This window comes from Cavia porcellus, unplaced genomic scaffold (assembly GCF_034190915.1).
Source record: "Cavia porcellus strain 051 isolate PalLab524CR breed Dunkin Hartley unplaced genomic scaffold, mCavPor4.1 scaffold_6, whole genome shotgun sequence".
In the NCBI taxonomy this organism is placed as follows: Eukaryota; Metazoa; Chordata; class Mammalia; order Rodentia; family Caviidae; genus Cavia; species Cavia porcellus.
The window spans coordinates 786080-807807 of NW_026947489.1; the positions used below are offsets into that span (position 1 = coordinate 786080).

The 21728-nt window shown below is 48.9% G+C and overlaps 1 protein-coding gene across 2 annotated transcripts; it reads right to left on the reverse strand.

Annotated features, from left to right (window-relative positions):
• Positions 1-7082: 7082 nt before the first annotated feature.
• On the reverse strand, positions 7083-21437 carry Ctsh (cathepsin H). 2 transcript variants are annotated; one of them, XM_003461460.4, is made up of 12 exons: positions 21262-21436; positions 18841-18872; positions 18141-18246; positions 17223-17293; positions 16576-16680; positions 14631-14717; positions 14342-14397; positions 13068-13149; positions 11755-11823; positions 9883-9989; positions 8107-8232; positions 7083-7454 (listed from the first exon to the last, which is right to left on the reverse strand). In XM_003461460.4, exons 1-12 carry the CDS (start codon positions 21350-21352, stop codon positions 7379-7381), a joined length of 1008 nt encoding a protein of 335 aa, XP_003461508.1. In that variant the 5' UTR covers positions 21353-21436; the 3' UTR covers positions 7083-7378. The 2 variants fall into 2 exon arrangements, with proteins under 2 accessions (XP_003461508.1, XP_063105855.1); XM_063249785.1 differs by lacking the exon at positions 8107-8232 and having other exon boundaries at positions 21262-21437.
• Positions 21438-21728: the final 291 nt, after the last annotated feature.

Consider the following 21728-nt stretch of genomic DNA (forward strand, 5'->3'; position numbering starts at 1 on the left):
CTGTGCTGTTCCTAGCCGAAGTGCTAGCTGTTTTCCAGCTTGTTTTTTTGTAAATCAGTTTTCCTTTGCTATTACTTGGTCCTTCTTTCCCTTTTGTTTCAGCAGTATATGAACATAATCTTTTTTTTTTTTTTTAAACCCATTTTATTTCAAAAGAAAAATGTTTTGAAACTCAGGTGTGAATCTGTTGAGGCTGGAGGATCATTGCAAGTTTGGGACCAGCTTGGACTACAAAGTGAGCTCAATGCCAGCATGGACTGCACCATGTCTGAAAAAGTCCAAAAAAGTTCAAAACACTAACAATTGGGGCAGCAATGGTGTGTACATTGGACATTGCCATCCCCAAATCAGTCACCCAATAATTTTAACAGTTACGAGTAAGGTTTGGTGTTGCACACCCAAAATTGCCACACTCTGGAGGCTGAGGCAGGAAGGAGGATTGCCTTGAATTCAAGGCCAGCCAGAACTACATAACAAAAAAACAGTTAGGGATTGTTACTTCTTGGGAACTTCTTAGTTGTTGAATGTTAGTGGTACAAATTTGTGACATTTATTCTTTGATTCCTGAACATTAGTTTCACCTGGTTAGGTGTTATGAGATTTATAGATCGAGCTTATTGGCACCAAAAAGGACAACGATTTGTATTTCGGTTTTCCCTTTCATCTAGTCTGCAGAGTTGTATTTGTATCATAATGGTATTGTATGTTTACTCAGTCAGGATTGTCTTTCTGTGCCATTTATTTTTAATTTGTGCAGATGTGTACCTTAGTTTGACATGGAATAAATTCCTGTAAGAGCAGCTACACTTTTTTTTTTTTTTAACTTCAGAACCGAGTCCTTTAAAGTTGTGTATACCTTCAATCTAAATAGTGTAGGAGTACTATCTATAATAATGTGTTTAAAATATTTAAAGAGAACTGTTGAAAGGATGAGAAAGGAATAAAGATGGGCTTAACCAAGACCCTTGTAAAAAGTAATGGCACATTTAATAAAAAATACAAAACATTGCTTGAAGGTATTGGAGAGCTGAGACAGTAAAGTCTTAATGAGCTAGTATGAGGGAGGTCGCAGTCCCAGGGATGTCAGCCCAAGTTTAGTGCTGCTTTCATTTTTTGTTAAGATGGGGTCTCCAGTAGAGACTGCCTCCCAACTGCTGTGCTCTTCCTCCCTCAGCCTCCAGAGTACTAGGATTACTGGTCTGGACCACCACCCCCAGCTTTTATCTTGAGAATGTTTATCTTGGCAAGAGGTGAATACTGGTGAGCAGAGTGGCCGTTTTGGTAATCACTTGGCTAGAGGACACAAATGGGAGTCCTGAGGCTTGCAGTTAGCACTTTAGAAGGTTGTATACCTTAGGGATATGGATCAACAAGTAGCAAGCAGCTACTTGTGTGAGAATATACTGTGTGAGAAAGAAAAAAAATGTGAATTGAGAGACCCAGGTTATGACGGACAGAGACTATAGGTTCCCCCAGTGCTGATACAGGCTCTTAGGTCCCATTTAATAAACGATAATACCTTTTTTTCTTTTTCTTTTTCTTTTTTTTTTTTTTTTTTTTTTTGAGACAGTATTACTATATAGTTCAGGCTGGCCTCAAACTCGTGAATCCTCCTGCCTCAGCCTTCCTAGTGCTGGGATTATAGGCATGTACCACCATGCCCAGTTTGATGAATACTTTTTTCTTTTTGGGGGGGAAAGCACAAGTTAGATAAAGCTAAAGTGGAAAGCTGGAGGATTACTTTCAGGACAAGGAGAAATAAATGCATATTAGGGAGATAGGAAATACACTGATAAACCTAGGTGATAGTATTTGTAAGATAACTGTATATGGGGCTGGGAATAAAGCTTAGCACAGCACCTGCCTGGCAAGCACAAGGTCCTGAGTTCAATTTCCAGTACCAAAATAAGTGATCAAATAGGGAAATGGTGGCAAAAACAGGAACCTTATACTCAGACATTGGACCCGCCTTTTTCTTCATGATCCCTTTTAAGGGAAGACTTGCCCCTCCTGCCTTACTGACTAGAATGAATGCATCCTCTTACCACCTCTGAGAGGTATTGTAAGGAGCAGATGCCTGTAAAAGGGGTTGGGGGGGGGGACTTTTTCAAGGAGAATTGATGCTGATATACATCTTGTGGGAGGATGTCCTCTAAAATGCATAGGAGAAGTTCTCCTGAAATAACATACTCAAGACCCAGTGGGGAAATTACCAGACCCTTTCCACCTGACTGGTGCCATAATTATAGGCTGGTCCTGTGTTTTTGAGGCCCATTTTGATCTTCATCAAACTTGTGCTTCCTCCAGTTCCTCCAGCTAGAATCTCTTCTCTGCTTCCCTTTTTAACTCTGCCTAATAAATCTAATGTACTGTCCACTAATGTCCTAAATTGAAATTTGTTTTCTGTGCAAATCGACCACCCTGGGTGGGGATGGGATGGCTAGTTAAGTTCCACATTCTTTTGGGGAACTTGTTCAAATTTGTCCTGGTGATGTGCCAATTTTGTGATTTCCATCCAAAGTGAGCAAAAGAACTCTTGTGACAAAACCACTTAAGTTATTAAAATCATTTCAATTCAAACAGCTGAAAAGTGGTCTAATGCAGACAATACAGTGTTAAAAAGATGAAATATTTTTTTAAAATATTTAAGAAATAAGTTCAGACAGAATAATGATAGAGCATGTGCTAGATGTCAGATACACTGAGTTTGTGCTCACTGAATCAAAAAATGAATTGTAAGGAACAGTGGAGGTTAAGAGTAGGAAAATATATAATGAATGGGGTATAGGATAACTCCTGAGAGGAGGGGTCCCCAGTGGGTTGCCAATAAGTCTACTTCTTGAAGTTTTATAGAGCAAAGTCATGAGGTGGGAATGATGTGGGTCAAAATTCTGATCAATAAGATTGCAAGCATTATGGTAGCCACTGTTGATCTGTTGTCTTGCATTGAAATCTGTGTCCCTTACATTGTTTTCTCCTGATCTGCTTTATTCTGTTTACTCTTAAAAAGATTGCAAGTACACTCAGCTTAGGTAATATTGATCTAATAGCACTTCGGTGGATAATCTATAATCATCCTTGTTTTGAATTTTAGCAGTCTAATTTTATAGTCTTTAATAGGTGGGAAAAGATGGCCCATCCCTAATGAGATAATGGGAAGACACAAAAGGGAAGTACCAATGTTCCATGCCTTAGGAAGGGGAGCTATGTAAAATTAGCTTTTGTGACTTTAGTCTTCAGACTAGCCTCCAGCCACAGTCCTGATGGATTCTCATCATTTGCACTGACTCCCTCAAGGGCCCAGCCCTGCCTGAAGGCCTACTGTTTCTACCTAATTAAGGTAGCTATATTACTAGCAAACTGAATAAAGATAACTTTTGTATAAAAGGTGAGAAGTATGTGAAGTGAGCTAAGTGAAAATGATAATGTGTAAATGAACGTTGATTATATAAACCTATAATTGAGTTTAAGACGTTAAGTTCCATAAGGGTAAATCACGGAATGGAGTTTTAGTGTTGTAGACAGCTAAGTTATGTAGAAAAACAAGCAGAGCAGAGCCCTCAGAAAAATTTAGTGTAGAAGGCAGCTTTGGCTAGATGCACATTCACTGAAGGTTGGGCCTCAGGTAGAGCTAGGACTACAGCCACTACAGATAAACAATTGGGATTAGTGTGCTAAATAGTCAACAGTCACCTTGTGGGGGAAACCAAAACCTCCCTGGCTCCTCCCAGGAAAGTCCTGGTTTGGTTCTTGTTAGCTTGCTGCATGACTTGGTTCTCCAGTTGATCCCTACTTAATCAGTATTACCAAAATGATAATACAGCTAACCTAATTTGGTTGACTGTATGGATCAATGTTACCTAAGTGACAATAATTGTAATCTTAGTTGGTGTGGTAACTCGGACCTCGGAATAAAATCCAAGGAAGCAAGAAATTAAAATTTAGGGAGCAAAGGCTTTATTTTAGGCTAGGCCTGGCGACGCAACCTCCGGGAGCCAATATGGAGGCTGTGCGCCTGACAGCTAAAGGGCAGAGCTTTTATCTTGTAAAACTACAAACAGCTGCTGGTCTCAATGCCAGGAGTGGGGCTGGGTTTGTGGCCCACTACTGAACAGGAACACAAGAAATTACATTTCTTGGGAAGAGCAAAGTTCAGGTAACAGCTGGGCTAACAAGTTTCCCTGCAAACAAGCAAGTTTAGATTAGGAAGACATTCTGTTTCCCTCAGCAGAGAATAGAGAAGTCTAGCAGCATTTAACAACCCCTGTTAGCTTATTTTAGCACCACATCTGTTATTTGTAGAGGGCAATAATGGTTAACATCAATTAGGTAAGATTTTACAGTTCTTTAAAGAGGAGAGCATTAACATATCAATTAGGTCACCCAGAGGGAAAAGGAAAACACAGTAAGGCCACATTACAGGTATTTTGGTATGGTACAAATACAACGAAGCTGTTTTTCCTAGAGTACAACAGTAAGTTTTGTTGTACCTCATACCTGCCTCGCCTCATGATTTTGCTATATAAAACTCCCTTGAAGAGTCCCCAGGGCTACTCCCTCAAGACTCTCTTAGAAACTTTCAGTACTTTCTGCTTTTATCCTTCATTGTTCTAGAATTCATTAAATTTTAGAGAATATAGACTTGGCATAACAGCTACCCACCAGGTTAGGAATTCTGTTCCCCACATATTGTTACTATTATTCGGAGATCCTATTTCATTAATGTATCGGGACAAGTGACGCTTTAATACAGATCCTCCTTCATGTGATGGTCATGTCTGTGTGTGGAGCGAAACGAGTCTGCCCTAGAGTTTAATGATACTAGAGGACAATAAAGCACTGAGGGGACAAATCAGAGGCATGTCAAAGCATCTGAGGCGAGCTTGACTACCATGGGTGTAATTCGAATTAAAAGTTTGACTGTTTTGTCATTGCAAGATCTATACTTGGCCATAAATTGGGGTGGGAGGAGCAGCAAGGTACCCCACGAAGATGCTAACTAGTGTATCAGTCAGGTGCAGTGGGGCATGCTTGTAAGGGCAGCCCTCTGGGAGACTGAGGGAGGAGAGTCACAAGTGAAAGTCTACCCTCGCCAATCGAGGTACTCAGCCAGACCCAGTTTCTAAAAATAAAATAGTGTGCTGGGTATGTAAGTGTGAAGGCCCTGGGATGAATCTCCAGTGACACACACATTTTGGTTAGATATACACGAATTTTTTTTAAAACTTTAAAGGAATACTCACCAAAATGCAAATATTCTGAGGGGCACTGGAGGGAGCACCTTTAAATGTCATAGTTTTCAAATAACATTTCCTTGCGAGAGTGAGGTCTTCCTGGCCTTAAGTTTCTTGGTTGGCTATTATTGTATGGTTTTCCTCAATAATTTTGACCTATTGTTTGCATGATCTCAACATAGGTAATAACATAGCTAAGTTTCATAAGTCATGATTTTGGCTGCTAGTCTGTTGCAGCCCACCATTGATCTTTAGAAATGGCAAGGCCAGGGAGGGATTCCAGAGACTCTGCTTGGTAGATGCCACGTGTCGCCAAAATGCTTATCTCCTCCTTCCCTTTTGTCTTTCTGTAGTCTTGGGGTTGAATGAGTGCCTTGCTTGTGCTAGGCAGTTCTCTAGCATGAGCTATGTCCGCCATCACATTTATCTTGTTTTATAAAAATGACAAGAGTTCTTTGTACATTCCAGGTATTAGGTCCCTATCAGATAAATGACTTGAAAACATTTTCAGTCATTTTGTGGGTTGTCTTGTCACTTCTTCCACATATATTTTTCTTGTTATCAGCTCTAATGTGTTTGTGTTCTTTAGCTATTCTATACACATGGTGTCTGAAAATATAGAGACTGATAGGTTCCGCCAGCCTGGGCCTCAGCTGTCTGTAACATAACATGACATCTGCCCAGCTGGGCACCGGACCCAGAGGAAATTTATCTCTCCCAGAGTAATTTCTGTGTTCTCCTCATTCCAGAGATAAATCTCCCGCTCCCTTTTGCTGCGTGTGCTGGGCCCTCTCAATCCCAAGACTCCACAACCATCCAGGCCTCCAACCCCAGCCCCAGTAAATCTTTCTGCCTCCTGTTTTACGCGGCAGATGCTCCTTCAGATCAGCAGTTGATATGTCATTCCTCCAAACTCCTTCCCCAGCCAGAACTGAAAAAGCAGTGCCACTTGTTGAGAGCTGCTGGACCCCTATGAAGCTCTCCCATCTGCTCAGTAAAGGCCTCTCCCTACTTGTCTCCTTTCTCCTGCACCACTTTGGATTGAGTGCCAAAAATACTCAATCAGAGACAGCTTTACTTCTGGTCTGGATACTCGTTTCCTTTTTTCTTGGCAGTACTGCCTGTAAGTACAGTGTCAATAGCAGTGATTAGAGCAAGTATCCTTGTCTTGTTCCTGCTTTAAGTAAAAGCTTTGACCTTTCACTACTAAGTGTTAGACGTGGGTTTTTCATAGTTGGCCTTTTACTAGGTTAATGCTGTTTCCTATCTTTAGTTTGTTGAGTTTTTGTTTTTGTTTTTGAATTTTTCAGTTATGAAAGGGTATTGGGTCTCCCCCTCCTTGATGCTAGGCATGGAGCCCTGGGGCTTGAGCATACTAGGCAAGTGCTTTACCTCAGTTATTCCACCAGCCTGGGTACTAGGTATTTTTTCAAGTGCAAAGAAACTTTGCACTTTTCAGATGCAAAGAAACTTTGCATCTGTTGAGATAATTTTGCAGTTTTGTCCTTTGTTATATTAATTTGATGTAGAGGACACCTGAATGGCTCTCTTTGAATAAACAGCAATTATCTCCATCTGTGACTTACCAAGGCCTAAGAAAGTTTGCACATTGAAACTGAAGCACCAGCCCCCTAAAAGTAAAATGTCATCTCAATTGTGTTATGCAGATTGACCCTTCTGCATACCCTTCTCTTTACTTATTGCAAAGGTGCTTATGCTTTCGGTCTGTCCCGGCTTGGCCAGACCCTGGCTGGTCTCCTCCCGCCCACCAGCACACCGTCTGGCAGAGTGCTGCCAGCACCCACAGCACCCACTGAACCCTGGGTGGCTCCTCTGGTCAGAGACATGTCTGGTTCTGAACATTTATTGAACAAAACATAGAAAATATGGTTACTGGAGTACTCCACACACATGGGATGGCTCCTCTGGAAAGAATATCCTCATCCAAGGGGCTCAATTGCCTTGAAAACCACAGGGAAGGCACATGGCTGGTGATGTCCATCAGAAGACGCAGGCTCTTGCTGCAAGGACTCCTCCTCGGCACAGGGGAGGGTGGAAAGCAAGGGGCTTCAGGGTGGACACCCTCACCCATACTGCAGGGCAGGCCAGCTGCTCTCCACCTGCTAGTCTCCACAGGCACTGACTCACACCTGAGGGATGGGGAAGGAGGCACAGGCAGCCAGGCCACACATGTTCTTCCCGCGCTCAATGAGGAAGTACCTGAGGGGAGAGGAGTCTGTGTTGGTGACCTCAGCGTAGGACTTTCTGGAATGTTCTGCTGCCCACCAAGACTTGACTGCAGGGATTAAGGCCTCCACATTTATTCATGGAGCAGTAACATTGGGCTTATCACCAGGAGAGTCTTACATACCCAGTGGATAATTTATTCTTCCTTCTTGGCTGCCAAACCATCTCATTTTCCTATTCTGTCCACTTATATTCTCTCTACGTTTGTGTGAGGCCCCCAGCCAACTCCTGGCTAAGCTCCTAACCTGGCCACTTAATTATGGGTAGGACTCCCTAGTGATACTGATCCTTTCCTTTTCTGGTGAGGACACAGAGTCTGAGTACATGCACACACTCCACCTCTGGGGGAGCTTCGAGTGGTCAGGGACACACACTGCCCCATTTCTCAGTGTCACAACCTCCTTGACTGGCTTAGTTCCAGCAGGGTTCTCAGTTCTGAGCTGTTTCCCAGTAGTGAATGCCCATCCTGAGTCAGCTGGCCGCCTGGCCCCTAGAAGGACCTAGGCTGCCCCAAGGATGTAGGATACATGGTCAGGCTCCCCTCTGATAGCTCCTCCTGAGAGCCTTGCTCAGATGAAGGAACAGCCCCAAACTCAGCACACAATCTGAACTCTGAGCTGCTTACCCATCCTGTCCCCACGCTGTGCCCCAGGAGTTTTTCACGATCCAGTAGGGTACCCCATTTTGCACTCCATACCCGACAGCCAGTACTGCATGGTTCACTTTATCTGGAGTTTTATGACAGGAAGTACTAGAAATAAAAAGATGTGGATAATGTGGGATGTAGAAAACATCCATCCCGGAGGGTTTGGAGCTGGGTGCCTTCATGGGATGCAGCAGCTTGGGGGTGAAGGGCTGCCACTTTCATTCTTAGTACTTTTGGCCCCCTGCTGGTGTGTGGCATCTGTGGTGTTGGACATCTCCAGCCTCCCCACACAGGGGCAACTCCTGCTGCACACCTGCAGGCTGCAGCATTGTACTGCAGTGTTGCCTCTGTGTTCACTGTAAAGACCACCTTGTGTATGTGGCAAATATGTTGGCTGTCCATGGGAAGTAATGAGCAGCTCCCCAAGGGAACCCCAGGGAGCCAGAAGGACACACTGCAGGGTCATGCATGGATGACCCAGGCTCAGCACAGGCAAGGTGCCAGGTGGCAGTCAGCAGCTGCCTCTATCCTGTCTTTTGGAAGGTTCTTTTGGCAGCATACTGATGGACAAAGCACCACCTCTGTGAAGCAGGTTGGGAGTTGGGCATTGGGAGGTCCTGGGAGCTCCAACCCAGTGGGGTTGGGGGCAGGGCACACCACGAGACGACAGACCCTTCCATGTGGCTGGGGTGCAAGCTGCAAGGTGGTGCTGGAGGGGACAGAGAGAGTTTACCAGGGTCTCCAGTCTGGCTGGCCCCAGAGTTTGAAGGGTAACACAGCAGGGGGCACGCATCCAGAGGTGACTGGCTGCCCACTGTGCTGAGGCCAAGCAGGGAGGAGGCAGCTGCAGAAGAGCTCAGAGGGAGCATACAGCAAAGAGGCCAGGCTGGCTGAGGGAGGTAGCCTGCACACAGCAGCCTGGAGTGGTCTCATTAGCTGGGACAGGGACAAGGCAAGGGGAAGGGGTATGCAGGCCAGGCAACAGGGGGCCCAGCCAGCCTTGGAAGCTCTCAGCAAGCATCTGGGCAGCATTCGAGAACTAGGCAGAGGGCTGTGCCCCAGTCTGGAGAGTACTGCCTTCAGGGTGGTGCTGGCAAGCGAGGAGGGCATGGAGGAGGTGCTGGGGTGGGGTGTTGCTGAGGGCTGCGGGAATGAGAGACCCTCGGTTTTCTATGTCTGTTTGTTTGTTTCGGTGTTTGGAGATAGGGTTTTGCCATGTAAGCTCAAGTTGGCCTTGAACTCACAGTATTCCTCCTGCCTCAGCCTCCTGAGTGCTGAGATCACAGGTGTTCAACCACCAAGTCCAGGCTTGGTTGAGAAACCTGCATTAATGACCCTGAGGAGGCTGGCTCTGGCTCGGGGTTCAGCTGACCCACATGAGGCCTGTACAGAGTCAGAACCCAGGATTGCGGAAAATACACAAACTGAAACAAAAGACACTTAGCAACTTTGGTTTTCCCTGAGAACCCTTGGGGGAATTATTCAGGAGAGGAATCAGGTGTTTGGACACAGCTGCTTTCTCCCGAGAATGAATGGGCAGCACTAGCTGTGTGGCCGAGGCTGGGCAGCCTCCCAAGCTCCTGTTCGGGGTGGAGACTGGGTACCCACCCCCCAGGCTTATGTGAGGAGGTGTGAGGCACATGCAGACTGCCCAGCACTGCAGGTGCTGAGAATGGCCTGACTGGGAGTGGGCAGAGTCCAAGGCCCTGGTGCCAGCTAGCCCTCCCTTCCCACTGCCACCCGGGACCTGCGCACCTGGAGTAGATTCCACTTTGGTATGATATAAAGTCTTCGGTCACCTCGAAGGCAAAGCTCACCGGGTTGTACAGGGCTACTGCCTCCACCATTGCCTCTTCATCATTCTGTGAGATGACACACAGGGCCTCTGTCACCTCCCATCACACTTTCAAAATTGGCACTGTGTCCCACGGCCTAGGTGGAGGCCTAGGGCAGTACAGACGATGGGGTTTAAGCAAGAGCCCAGGGGCACCACAAGGGGCTGGTCCTGCATGGCCTGCTGGGCACTAGGCTCTGCACACAGGGCTCCACCTTCCCTGTGGGTGCCTGGGGCCTGCAGGTGGGGTTTCATGTGACAAACAGCCTTTTCTTGCTCCCTTCCGGATGGGAGGTCATTTGTCACCACAGGAATAGGGCAGCCTTTACTGGGCCAGGGGCTCTGAGGGTAGAAGGAGGGTGTGACACCTCGATCATCACCCCAGACTCCCCACATCCACAATGCCAGTCTGTGGGATTTTGTTGGTAGAACAAATAAAACCACCAACAGATGAGCTTCAGATGGTATAAGACACACGATGAGACCAGGCAGAGGCTGTGTGTCTGCTGGGGAAGGCAGGTGGAATGGAGTCTTGACCACATCCTGGAGGAGCAGCTTTGGGATATAGCCGCAGGCAGAACCACTTTCAAGACCCTCCATGGCCAGCTGCACCCAAACCGACACCACTGGGTATGAACATCCTGGTCGGGAGCCAATGGGTCAGAATGAGTGGCCAAGAGCAGGCAGAGGGGCACGATGAGTGGGGTGTCTGGACCCCTGAAGACACCAGCAGCCCCAGTGAGGGGACCCCTGCAGCTGTTCTGGGTGTCTTGTTTCTTGCAACTGTGCTGGAGAGACTGAGCTTACTATTAGAGGGCACTGCCCACCTGTTGTTGGGCAGCAAGCCCTGGTTCTGGAAGGACAAGATCTCAGTTCCACTCCATCCTCCACACTCTAACTGCACGCCCTCCAGCACATTGCTTAACCTCCCTGAGCCTGTTTCCTGCCTGTGAAAGGGAGGTCAGGAGCACTCTCAGCTCCTAGGATTATTTCCATCTGCAGGAGACTGCTTGTCAAGTGCACTCCATAAACATAACCTGTTACTGCTGCTGAACACGTGTATAGGCTGCAATTAACAGGCAGTGCTGTCTACAGAGATGTGTGTTTGTGACCTGCAGATATGTTCCTGGGCAAACAGCCCTCACCTTCCTCCTCAGCACATGACACAGCTGCACACACCTGTGGAGAACTCACTGGCTTTCTACTTCATGCTCACACCCCAGTCACAAGAGCCACTCAGACATACTGGAGCCTGCTCTCTTGTTGAAAGGGAAGGACAACTGCATTCCCCAGATGCCTGAAGTGAGGTGAGACTGTTGACCACTGGCACCCACCCCACCTGGGCTCTCAAGTGAGGCCAATGATACAACACACTGCCAGTTCCATCCAGGCTCCAGGCGGCAGGAAGCTGAGATGGCTGTGTGGAGAGCCCTCCAGATCTGGGCTGTCCATGCCTGTGGCGGGACCAGGCTCCTCCAGACCAACACACACATCGACACCTCTCATGCAGTCACACGCAGGCTCATGCCCTCTCCCCAGTGTGGGGACTTCGTCTTGTGTTTTACAGGTAAGAACACACATGCAGAGGCCAACTGACCGGGCACGCAGAGCCAGGGTGTCTCCTGCCACAACAGCTTCCTCTCTCCTTCTCCAGGGCCACTGTAGCGAGCAAGTCAGCAGGAGCCCTGGCTCTCAGTCACTGCAACCTGCTGCCTCCTGGGTCCTGGCCCAGAGGCTCCCCATCATGACGGACCGCCCCCCCCCCCCAGCCTAGAGAAGGACTTGCGACTCACAAGCGTGATGTTTACGACATCCTTGACAAATGCGATGGCCTTCTGGGGCTGGAACCTGCAGTGACCATCCTGTGGGGCGGTAGGGAGGAGAGGCCATGGGACACAGGTTAGGAACCCCATGACCCAGGCAGGAATTCAGTCCCCAGCCATAGGTAACATATACTGAGCAGAAACTATATGGAACAACCGCCTTGGCAACAGGCTATTCCGTGCAGAATTGGAGGCACCCTTTCCCTACAGGGCTGGGAGTGTGGAGCAGGGGACGACAGCCTGGCAGGCACAGTGCTTGGTCGAAGCCTGGGGAAAATGCAGGAGCAAGGCTATGTGGTGGGGAGGGCAGGACCCTTGGCCCAGAGAGCAGCACAAAGGTCATGACACTGCAGAGAGGGCAGCCCTGATGTCTAGGGATCTGTGCTAGAGTGGGCCTGAGCACCGAGCCGGGTGAGACGGAAATGGCACAGGGAGAAGGGTGGGACTTTGAGGCTCCAGGACCAGAGCAGGGCAGCCCAGACCTAAGGAATGCCAGCTCAACGTCACAGTCAAGGAAGGCCAAAGGCTGAGGTGGCCAGGAGAACCATGTGTGAAGGTCCATATGGCCAGCAGGGGTCCAGATTGGGCTCCAGAGGCAAACTGGTTCTGAGGGGCTTGGAGCTGCTTTCTCAGGGAAGTCAATGCAGGAGAGGTTGCAGGCTGGGGAAAAGACAGGCTTGGGCAGATCAGTGGAGATATAGAAGGGTGTCTTTTAGTGTCAGCCCCTTCCATGGACTAGAGGGGACCAGGAGGAAACAACAGGTAGGGTGAAGGATCCCCAGGAAGGGACCAGGGAGCAAGGGTGACAAAAGGCCCCTGATGGGAGAGGGACTCAGGCAGGCAGAGAAGCAAAGGAATGGCTTCAAGGAGAAGTGCAAGTAATTCTTGTAGGCCCAGTGCACACCTAACCCAGCTTCTTGGAGGGCTAAGGCAAGCGGAATGAAAACTCAAGGCTAGTGGGACCGTTTTAAAACAAAATAAAGAATTAAGTGTGGTGGTGTACACCTGTAATCTCACCAGAGGCTGAGGCAGGAGGATTGATGTAAGTTCAAGGCCAATTTGGATGACATATCAAGACCCTGACTCAAAAGAAGAAAGGGGGGGGGGGAGAGAGAGAGAGAGAGAGAGAGAGAGAGAGAGAGAGAGAACACTTGCTTATCATGTGTGAGGCTCTGGATTCAATCTCTAGAGGAAAAAAGTAGATGATTCTGAATGCCTGTAGGATGGGGCGCAGGGCAGTGGGATGCAATGCAGGGGAGGAGGCAGTGAGGTTCACAGATTACCTTGCCCTGGTAGGGGTAGGTGTCTTCACCCATGATGCCCTTGTTGTACAAGATATACTCGAAGGCCTGGCTGGGAAGACCCCTGTGGAAAGGGGGAGCACACATGAGACCCTGGGCCAGCCAAGCAGGGAGAAGCAGTCCCAGGCAGAGCATCAAGGCCACTTGCTCTGGCCTGGGCTGCTGGGTCTTTGGGTCTCAGAGAGGCCAGCCATGTTGTCCTATTTGCCGGGTGAGCCATGTGCATTTGTATGGGGCACTTAACCCTGGAGGCCAAGCCTGTTGTGGACACAGGTCCTGCACTGGACAGGTGCTCCATGGACACCAAGGCCTGGCCCTTCATACTGTGCCAGGTGGGACTTGCTGCCCCTTCCTGAGGCTCAAGGGGCTGAACCCCTTGTCCAGGATGACAGGGCTAAAGTCAGGCTTTAGTTCCAGCATTACAAAGTCACCCAGGGTACAAACACCCACTGCTCAGCAATGCCACTATCTCTACCAAGTTCTCTCCACAGCCATCTTACTACCTGATCTATGGCATGCTTGGCATCAGCCCTGGGTTTATAGGAAAAAGGCAATGCTGAGACTCCAAGGTCTGCCTTTTCTAAAGCTGCCCATAGAAATGATACACAAAGTGGGAAGAGAGAGGGGCAAAGCAGTAGGTCTATAGTAACAGATGTCCTGGATCCCTGTATGTGGCCAGTACAGCTCTCTGCAAGGGCCTGCTGTTTGCTGCTAGAGGAGGAAGAGCCAAGGCAGGGCCTGGACCAGAGTGGGCACGGAAGCTGGAGGGAAACTTAGGCTTTATTTGTGTCATGTACCAGGGAGCCGAGCAAACTTCCAGAAATCTTTCAGAGCATACCTAGCACATGTGGAGAAATGGGAGGAGATCCCTAACAGCCTGCTGTCAAAGTTGGCTGGCACCTGTCTACATCTCACTCTGGCAAAGCTCCCTCTCACGGCCAGTGATCTGGGACAGCTGTCACCATAGTGACTACTTCCAAAGGCCAAGGGAGAGCCTGCTTCTCTTGCCTGTGGAGCCAACATGCTCTGATGTGTTTCTTCTGCTGTCAGTGCTATTGGCCACTCTCACAGGGATCCTGCTGGCTGGTAAGGTGCTGGGCAGGGCATGGACTTCAGGAGCAGACAGGCCTAGCTGAGACCCTGCACGGGAGGAAGACTGCCAGGCTCTCCCCAGGCCAGGGTGGGTTGTGAATGTGACAGGGATGGAGGAGTGGGAAAAAGAGATTCCAGCCCTTCGGGGAATGGGGAGGATATACCCTTCGCAGCCATGATTGTTGAAGTCCTGGGCACAGTCCACCAGCTGCTGCTCCGCCTACAGGAAAAAGCACAGAGCCAGCTTTCCTTTCTGAGCCCCTGCTTGGTAAAGGTTCCAGCTGCCCAACTGAGGAACCTGAAAACTACAAGATCCACCAGAAAGGAGAGCTCCAAAAGCCTTGTTCTTGGGTATGGGGTACAACTCAGTGAGAGGGCCTGCATGGCATATGTGAGGCCATGGGCCAGCAGATGCAACAGCATGGCTCACCAGCCCTGAGGGAGACTGCTTACCAGAGATAGCATCTTCCCACTCGCGATGGCCACAGCTGACTCCAGGGCCCCTGTGGTGGAGAAGGTCCAGCAGCTGCCGCAGGCTCCCTAAAAGCCACAGGGAGAGGAAGTCAGCCATTGGCCACCCTGAGGGGTGCTGTTTCTGGCCCCTCCACTTAACTTAGGGCCTTGCAGTTCATAAGGTCCAGCTCTGTCCACTCTGAGTGGATGTCCCTGTCTGTGTTACCAATATCGCAACCCAAGCCTGACGGGAGCACTTCTGATAGAGGGCACCAAGGACTCCCAACAGCGCCTCCTGTTGGCCAGTCCCACAATCCCACAATCCCATGAAGGCTGGGCTCTCCTGACCCCACTCTATGGTCTGTCTCCTTCCTGGATTTTCTACTCTTGTGCCTTTTGCTGACTTCTCTTCAGTTTTCCAACAGAAGGTGTCACCCAAGGTGTTTCTAGAAACATCTCTGACCTTTCCATCTCCATTCTCATTTATTCAGACTCTGAGCCTAGGCCCAGACATTAAACTGATTTCCAGATGAGCCCACCAGAAATCCCTGACCTCGGACTCTAGCCCCTGCCTCTGCACACCTTCTACCACCTTCTTCTGCCCAGTCATTGCAGGCTGGCTCCCAGGGTGACACAGCATCCAGGCACTGGACCAACCTGCCTGGTCCGAGTTGTAGCTCCACACACGCTGTGTATAGTGTGAGCAGAGCCAGCTTCCTCTGCAGACAGGAAGGTTGCCCAAAAAGCAACTACCCACTAATGGGTTTCATAGCATGTGTCTGCTGTGATTTTTCCTTTAGGCTCATCTTTGTCTTTTCCCATCCCCTTGCTTGTTCTCACTTCCATAGCACACTCATGAAATGTCTAACCTTCCCTCCATCTCTGTCATGGCCATTGTGTGGGGAACTGGGCTGGCTGCAGGCAGCACAGTGGAGCCTGGACTGTCAGCTGCTCCTCTGGGACCCTCATATCCCCTCTGTAAAGTGAAACACCACACCAGCAGACACATCCCGCATCTTCACCTCCAAGAGCGACACCCTGTTGGGTTGTGTCTGATGGCCCAAGGTTCATTGACCAGAAGACCTGGGACACTGCCGGACCTCCCCTGCCCACCTGGTCCTGTGCTGGGATTCTCAGAGACTCAATAATCCAGGTTTGTGCAAAGGCGCCTCCTTTCTCCCTCACTTCCTGCAAGGGTGCAGGGCAGGCCCAGGACACAGGGAGTCTGGTGAGACATGGAGCTGCCATCGGACTTTTTAAAAGTAACAAATGTTTACCGTGCAGTTTCCATGTCAAGTCAAGGGTGTCCAGGAAGGAAGCAACCTGTAGTTCTGCGACTGAGAGGTGTTTTTGTGAAGAGGGCCACAGCACAGCCACTTGGAGGAAAGTGTGTGTGTGTGTGTGTGTGTGTGTGTGTGTGTGTGTTGTTCTGCAGGGGATGCTCCACCCCACAGAAAGGCAGCCTTCAGGATTTCCAGTGCACACCCTGTGGGTACCACCAGATTTTGCTGAGCTCTCAGACTGCCTACACCACTACTGAAGAAAAGTGAATGGCAGGGCAGCTCCAGCCTGGAGCTGAGGAGTGAATGGGAAGGCAAGTTCCAGGTACTAGCATGGGGTCCTGGGGTCTGGTCTATGGCGGGCAGGGGAGACCTGGAAGTCAGGGTTAGCGTTAGGCTGGTCACAGGGATGTAAATGCAGCATGTGTGGCTCTGCCAGGGGAGGGAGTCACGCTGGCCCGTGAGAGCGGCCTCACATGTTCCAGAGGGGCTCGCACAGCGGCAAGCTCTCGTCCTGGCAGAGGAAGAGGGCCGGAGCAGCGCTGGGGGATGATGCAGAACAGGGCTCAGTGGCAGTGCTGCTGTAGTTCTTTTGGGATTCTGGCCCGGTGTATTGTCTGAAGCATGGCTATTTGTGGGGAAAGGCTAGAAATTGCTACACATACCTGATTTTTCACCGGGGAGACAAAATTCCCTTTTTTCCGCCAGTCCACGGAGGTTGGATAGGGACCGGTACCTCGAAAGTAGTTACTTTTGGTGGCTGAGCAGTTCTGGAACAACCAAATATATTATTTTCAGGAAAAAAACCTAAAACAACTTCCCCCCCCTGCTTTTTGAACAAAAGGCGTGTAATTAAGCAGAATCATTCAGAGTGAATGAGGAAGATAATGGGCAGGTCCCAAAATCATTGCTGCAGTTCACAGGTAGAAAACATTACATGCTGCAGAGGCCAGACTGGACGATTCAGGAAAGGGCAGCTAGACTCAGCAACAAAAGTGCCATTCTCATTAGACTGGAATTTCATGTAATGTACATCTTGTACAATATTTACAGAATAGATATGCTAAAATTATGTTATCTGAAATTCATCTTTTGGCATCTATCTTTTCTGGTAACTTATGTCAGTGATTCAGATTGCCTGGGCCCAGGGCCCAGATGGTGGCTGCAGAGAGACACTCTGTTGCTTCCCTGAAGAGATAGAACACACAGCTATGGCTGAGGATAGCACTGATTTTAGCTGGAAGCAGAACAGCCCTCAAAGTTATTCCAAAGGTCTCAGTGAAAAGGTCCAGATCTGTTTGCAGTGAACTACCTGGGGCTCTGACCAAAGATATTTGCGTTTTATTTCATCAAAGCTCATGTCTGAAAATTGATTCAGTGCCACTGAAAAAGAGAAAGGGGAAAAAAGAAATAGAGACATTTAGTGAGTGAGCCTGGTGTTTACCTTTGTTCTATTATAGCCTCTGCAATGTTGCTCCTTATATTTTTAAAAGTAATTTGTTACAACACACCAAGTCAAGCCCTTCCTGCACTTCAGAAAAGATGCCTGGGGAGCTTTTCAATGTGACAGATGTTGGGGACTGAGAAATGCACCCAGAGGTGCCCAGGTACAGCTGGGAAACCCAAGGTTTCAGACCCCGTATTGCTGTGTCTGGGGAATGCCCAGGTAAAGGATTGCTATGCCTGTGCAGGTGCTTTCCCCATGCCACATGTGGATGGGTAGCGGTGTTACCTTTACTGACAGCCCATGCTCTCTGTGCCCAGGACACATACTGGGATTGGGTACAAGTGAGATTCCAATTTAAGTCTCCTTCCTGACCACTGCCCTTGGTATCAACTTAGCTGAACTGCTGCCATTGCTCAGTCCTCAGGTCCAGCCTGGCCCAGAGCTCAAGTATGGGCTGCCTCCTTGGAGGCCGTGTCTGCATGGAGTGGTCTCTTGAAACATAGCCCCAAAGCTACCCAGACACAGAGTGCACTGGACCCTCAGGTGGCAGGAAAGGGCCAGGGGCTCCACCAGAGCATCTCATCCACATATGACCACCTTAAGGGTCCCAACATTTATAAGCTTGCACTCCATGAACTTTAACAGCAGAGCCACAGTTTAACATCAGCCAAATATCTGAGTCCTGGCCCCTGTTCCACAGCCCCCTTCTCTCCAGATCTGTGCTTTCCAGATTGTGCTCCCACCCCTGCCCAAAGAGCTGAGAGGAGAGGTGTGCCTATGTACTTTTAAATGTGTGGTTTCCCTTGTTGTGGGCATTGATCTTCTTCCAGTTGCGGGCAAATGTCTGCTGCCTGTGGTGGTGCTCCTTCGCGCTGTATTGCTTTTGGTGCTAAAACAAAACACATTGACAACAGATCATAGAAACAAGATGCGGTGCTTGCAGGGAGAGTCCTTGGGGAGAGAGTCCTTGTTTTCAGGGAAGAGATAGAAGTTTTCTCAGTGCCGTGGTGCTCAGGACAAATTCGTGCCAATGGGTGAGATGCTACCCTGGGTCCCCAATATAAAATCAGGACTTTGCAAACAACTTTGTGCCTCCAGGGCCAGCTGCCCAAAAGCAAAGTCTTGTGAAGAGACCTGTCCTGTGCAGGTCCCCAGAAACCAGGTGAGGCCAAGCCACCTGCATGGAAGAGACGACAGCTTCCCAAGGTACCCGCAGTGGTGTTTCTGCAGCCATAAGGCAAGTTGCTTATGATCCAAATCAGAAAGAATTCCAAGCCTGCAGTCATTGGTCGGGACCGCTGCTTGGAATGAAGTTTTGTTTAACTGTATCTTTCTTAATATTTGGCCACTGTGAAGCTGGGAAAGACCCGGGGTAGGCCACAGCTGGAAAATCCCTCTTTACTGTCTCAAATCTGTTACAGTTTTCTTGTACAATGGAAAATTTTTTGAAAAAAAAATCAAAAAGAAGAAGCTGGGCACTGACCTGCATCATCCATGACTTAAAGTGAAACTCCTCTGTAAAAAGGAAAAAAAAAAATTAGATCTAGGCGCCTTTCGGTGAAGTTGAGTCCTCAACCAAGTAGCCTAGTTTAAAGCTGATTTGCATTTTAGGAAACTAGGCTAAATTTAAAACACCAAAGATGTTGTCTAAGGCTGAGTGCAAAAAGGAACTCAAATGCTTTCTGCTTTGGTACCCCAGCTATTCTGAAAAGCTATCTTTTTTTTTTTTTTTTTAATGCCAGCACCTGAACCTAGGTCTCCAGCGTCCTAAGCAGGTTTCCATCATTAAGCTGCACCCCCAATCCAAGTAATACACTTTCTAACTACAGCATCAGAAGTCAGGATAACATTTATCCTCAATGGGAACACAAAAAGGTTTCTGGGTGCTGGGGATTTAGTTCAGTGGCTTAAACGCCTGCCTGAGAAGCATGAGGTTGTGAGTTCAATCCCCGGTACAAAAAAAAAAAAAGGATTCTGGAAATGTTCTAATTCAGCAGGGTGCTAGTTCTGTAAGTGTGCTTCCATGGTGGACATTCATTCAAGTGCATACTATTTTAAAAAAAAAATAAGTCTTCTTTGTTGTACAGAGCATCATAATCTCAACAATCGTCAGTAATTTATGAGCAAACTTGTCATTTAACAAGTTAGCTACCTGTCAAGTCCGCAAAGAGATGCTTTGGAACACAACGGAAAAGGCTAAGCAAAGGTAACAGACGCTTTGGATACAGTCAAGGGGATGGGCTAGGGCTTTGATTCCTGAACACCATTACATTTTCCTATATTCAGAGGAGTTTCACAAAATCATTTTTAAAACACAGATTAGTCCAAGGAACCTGCGTTCTAGGACATTAAACTGTACTCAAAGTTGCTAGCTTTGCAGATGAGGCAAATTGAAGAGGGAGAGCATATAGAAATGGGAAGCAGAGCAGAGGCAGAAAAGAAATAGAAAGCAAGACGCGCAGAGGGAAAAAGTTGTGCTTACATGATGTGAGGCCTGGAACTGTTAGGAATAAAAATGAAGACTCATAGCCACAAGTCTGGGAGATGGATATCAATAGAGAGAGCCTAAGATTTTACACGTTCCAGGAGGTGACAGCACATCCCACAGCTGTGCAGTGGCAGGGCGGAGGACACTAAGGTGAAGCCATCTGTTTGTAAACATCCTTTTTGTTTAATGGCTTCCAATCTACACTGCTAATTTCAGCTTAGCCGAGGCCAGGACACAGCAACTCCAGCAGGTCAGACTCTCTTCCCTGCATGTCCCAGGCATAGAGTCAGGGAACCCCAAGTCCTGCAGCCAGTCTTCCAAGAAGACAGACTTCAGTCAGGACCAGAGTGTGCAGCGGGGATGGGGCTCAGGACCTGGGTCTGTGCTCCAGGATTTATCCTAAGCAACAGGCAGTTGTGAAAACACCAGGCAGGTCTACTTCTCAAGGGAAGAAAAAACAAAAGCAGTGCCACCAGGATGATCTGGTGCTCGACACAGTATCTTGCTGTAGAGTTCGAGCTGGCTTTCAACTTTTTACACTGCGGCCCCAGCTAATTATGCCTCACAGCCCCAGCCTTCTCTTGTCCTGCCTAGGAGCTTAAATAGGTTTTTACATGGTTAACTGCATGGGGGTAGGAAGAGTAGTGATAGTCTGTAGCACCTGAAAAATCATTAAATTTTGGTATTCATAAATAATGTTTATTTGTACACACACAGCAGGGCTCACTTATTTACACACAATCTGCAGCTGCTTCTGTTGCCCTAAAAAACTAGTCAGGAGGTGAGGTAAGAGTGTGGGCCACCGAGCTGGAGATCCACTAGCTAGCTCTGAGTTCAAGCAGCTTTCTGCACTGCCCTCACCAGAGTACGACTGGACTCTCTGAGGTCCAGGGTCACAGGGCCTGCAGCGGGGAGGAATGGGACAAGAACCCGCCTCTGTAACCTTTGCCCATTCTGTCCTAGTTGACCAGTGCTTCTTGGCTTCCTCTCTGCAATCCAGGGTGCCTCTTGCCTGCAGTCTTTTAGGGCTGAGGCTGGGCCCAGTGCAGTAGAGGCCAGAAAGCAGCAGAACCAGAGGGGACAGCAAGGGAGGAGAGGTAGCCACAGGTGACCTAGCCTAGGTGCCCTGGATGTACCTCCCACACGCCCAACTGCAGGCTCTGCCTGCTGTGGCACAGGAGACTTGGTTCCCTCACAGCCCATCAACTCCTTTGACAGAGCACTGTCAAGCACTGGGGATTGCTGCCCGGGCCCACAACCCTGAATGGAAGAGGTGGCCATGGCTCTCTGGAAGGGACTACCCCAGCAGGGACTGCAGGTTTCCTGGGGCAAGACACACGGCCACCTTGAGTCCCTCGGGTGTCTTCAGTCCTGTCCCTGGTCCCCTGTCCCGTCCCTGGTCCCCCGTCCCGTTACCTAAGGAGCTCAGCTTCGACACGGAGATGGTGTGGCCCAGGGACAGCAACAGCCAGGCCCCGGCACAGAGCAGGAACAGCACAGCCTTCATCTTGGCGGTTCTGCTTCAGTGGAGACCCGCCCAGAGTAGCTGCGGCTGGGATGGCCACGGCGGGGCGGCCCCACTGATCCCTCCCTCCTCACCCGCCCTCCAGCCCCGCCCCGGACTCCAGGGCATCCCCCTAGGCCTGGAGGAAGGAGGCCCTTTCCTGCCGGCAGGCTTGGATCTTGCTTGGGAGTCGTACCAGGACCAAGTGTTAGGCAATCTGTTTACTTTGCAAACCTGCACTAAGAGGGAAGCCGAGACATAGGGTCTGACTGTGAGGTAAGCAGGACCTGATTTTAGACTCTGGCTTCAGGTTCAGGATGAGAACAGAGTTCCTGAGCCCTGTTCCCCTGCAGGGAAGCAAGCCAGGCTGTTGGGTCCT

Coding starts and splice junctions, on each gene's coding strand:
- Ctsh (XM_003461460.4), bottom strand. CDS start 21,352: ATGAAGGCTGTGCTGTTCCTGCTCTGTGCCGGGGCCTGGCTGTTGCTG. Junction 18,247..18,840: donor TTAAGTCATGGATGATGCAG/GTCAGTGCCCAG, acceptor GTTTTGTTTTAG/CACCAAAAGCAATACAGCGC. Junction 13,150..14,341: donor AACAATCATGGCTGCGAAGG/GTATATCCTCCC, acceptor CCCTTTCCACAG/GGGTCTTCCCAGCCAGGCCT.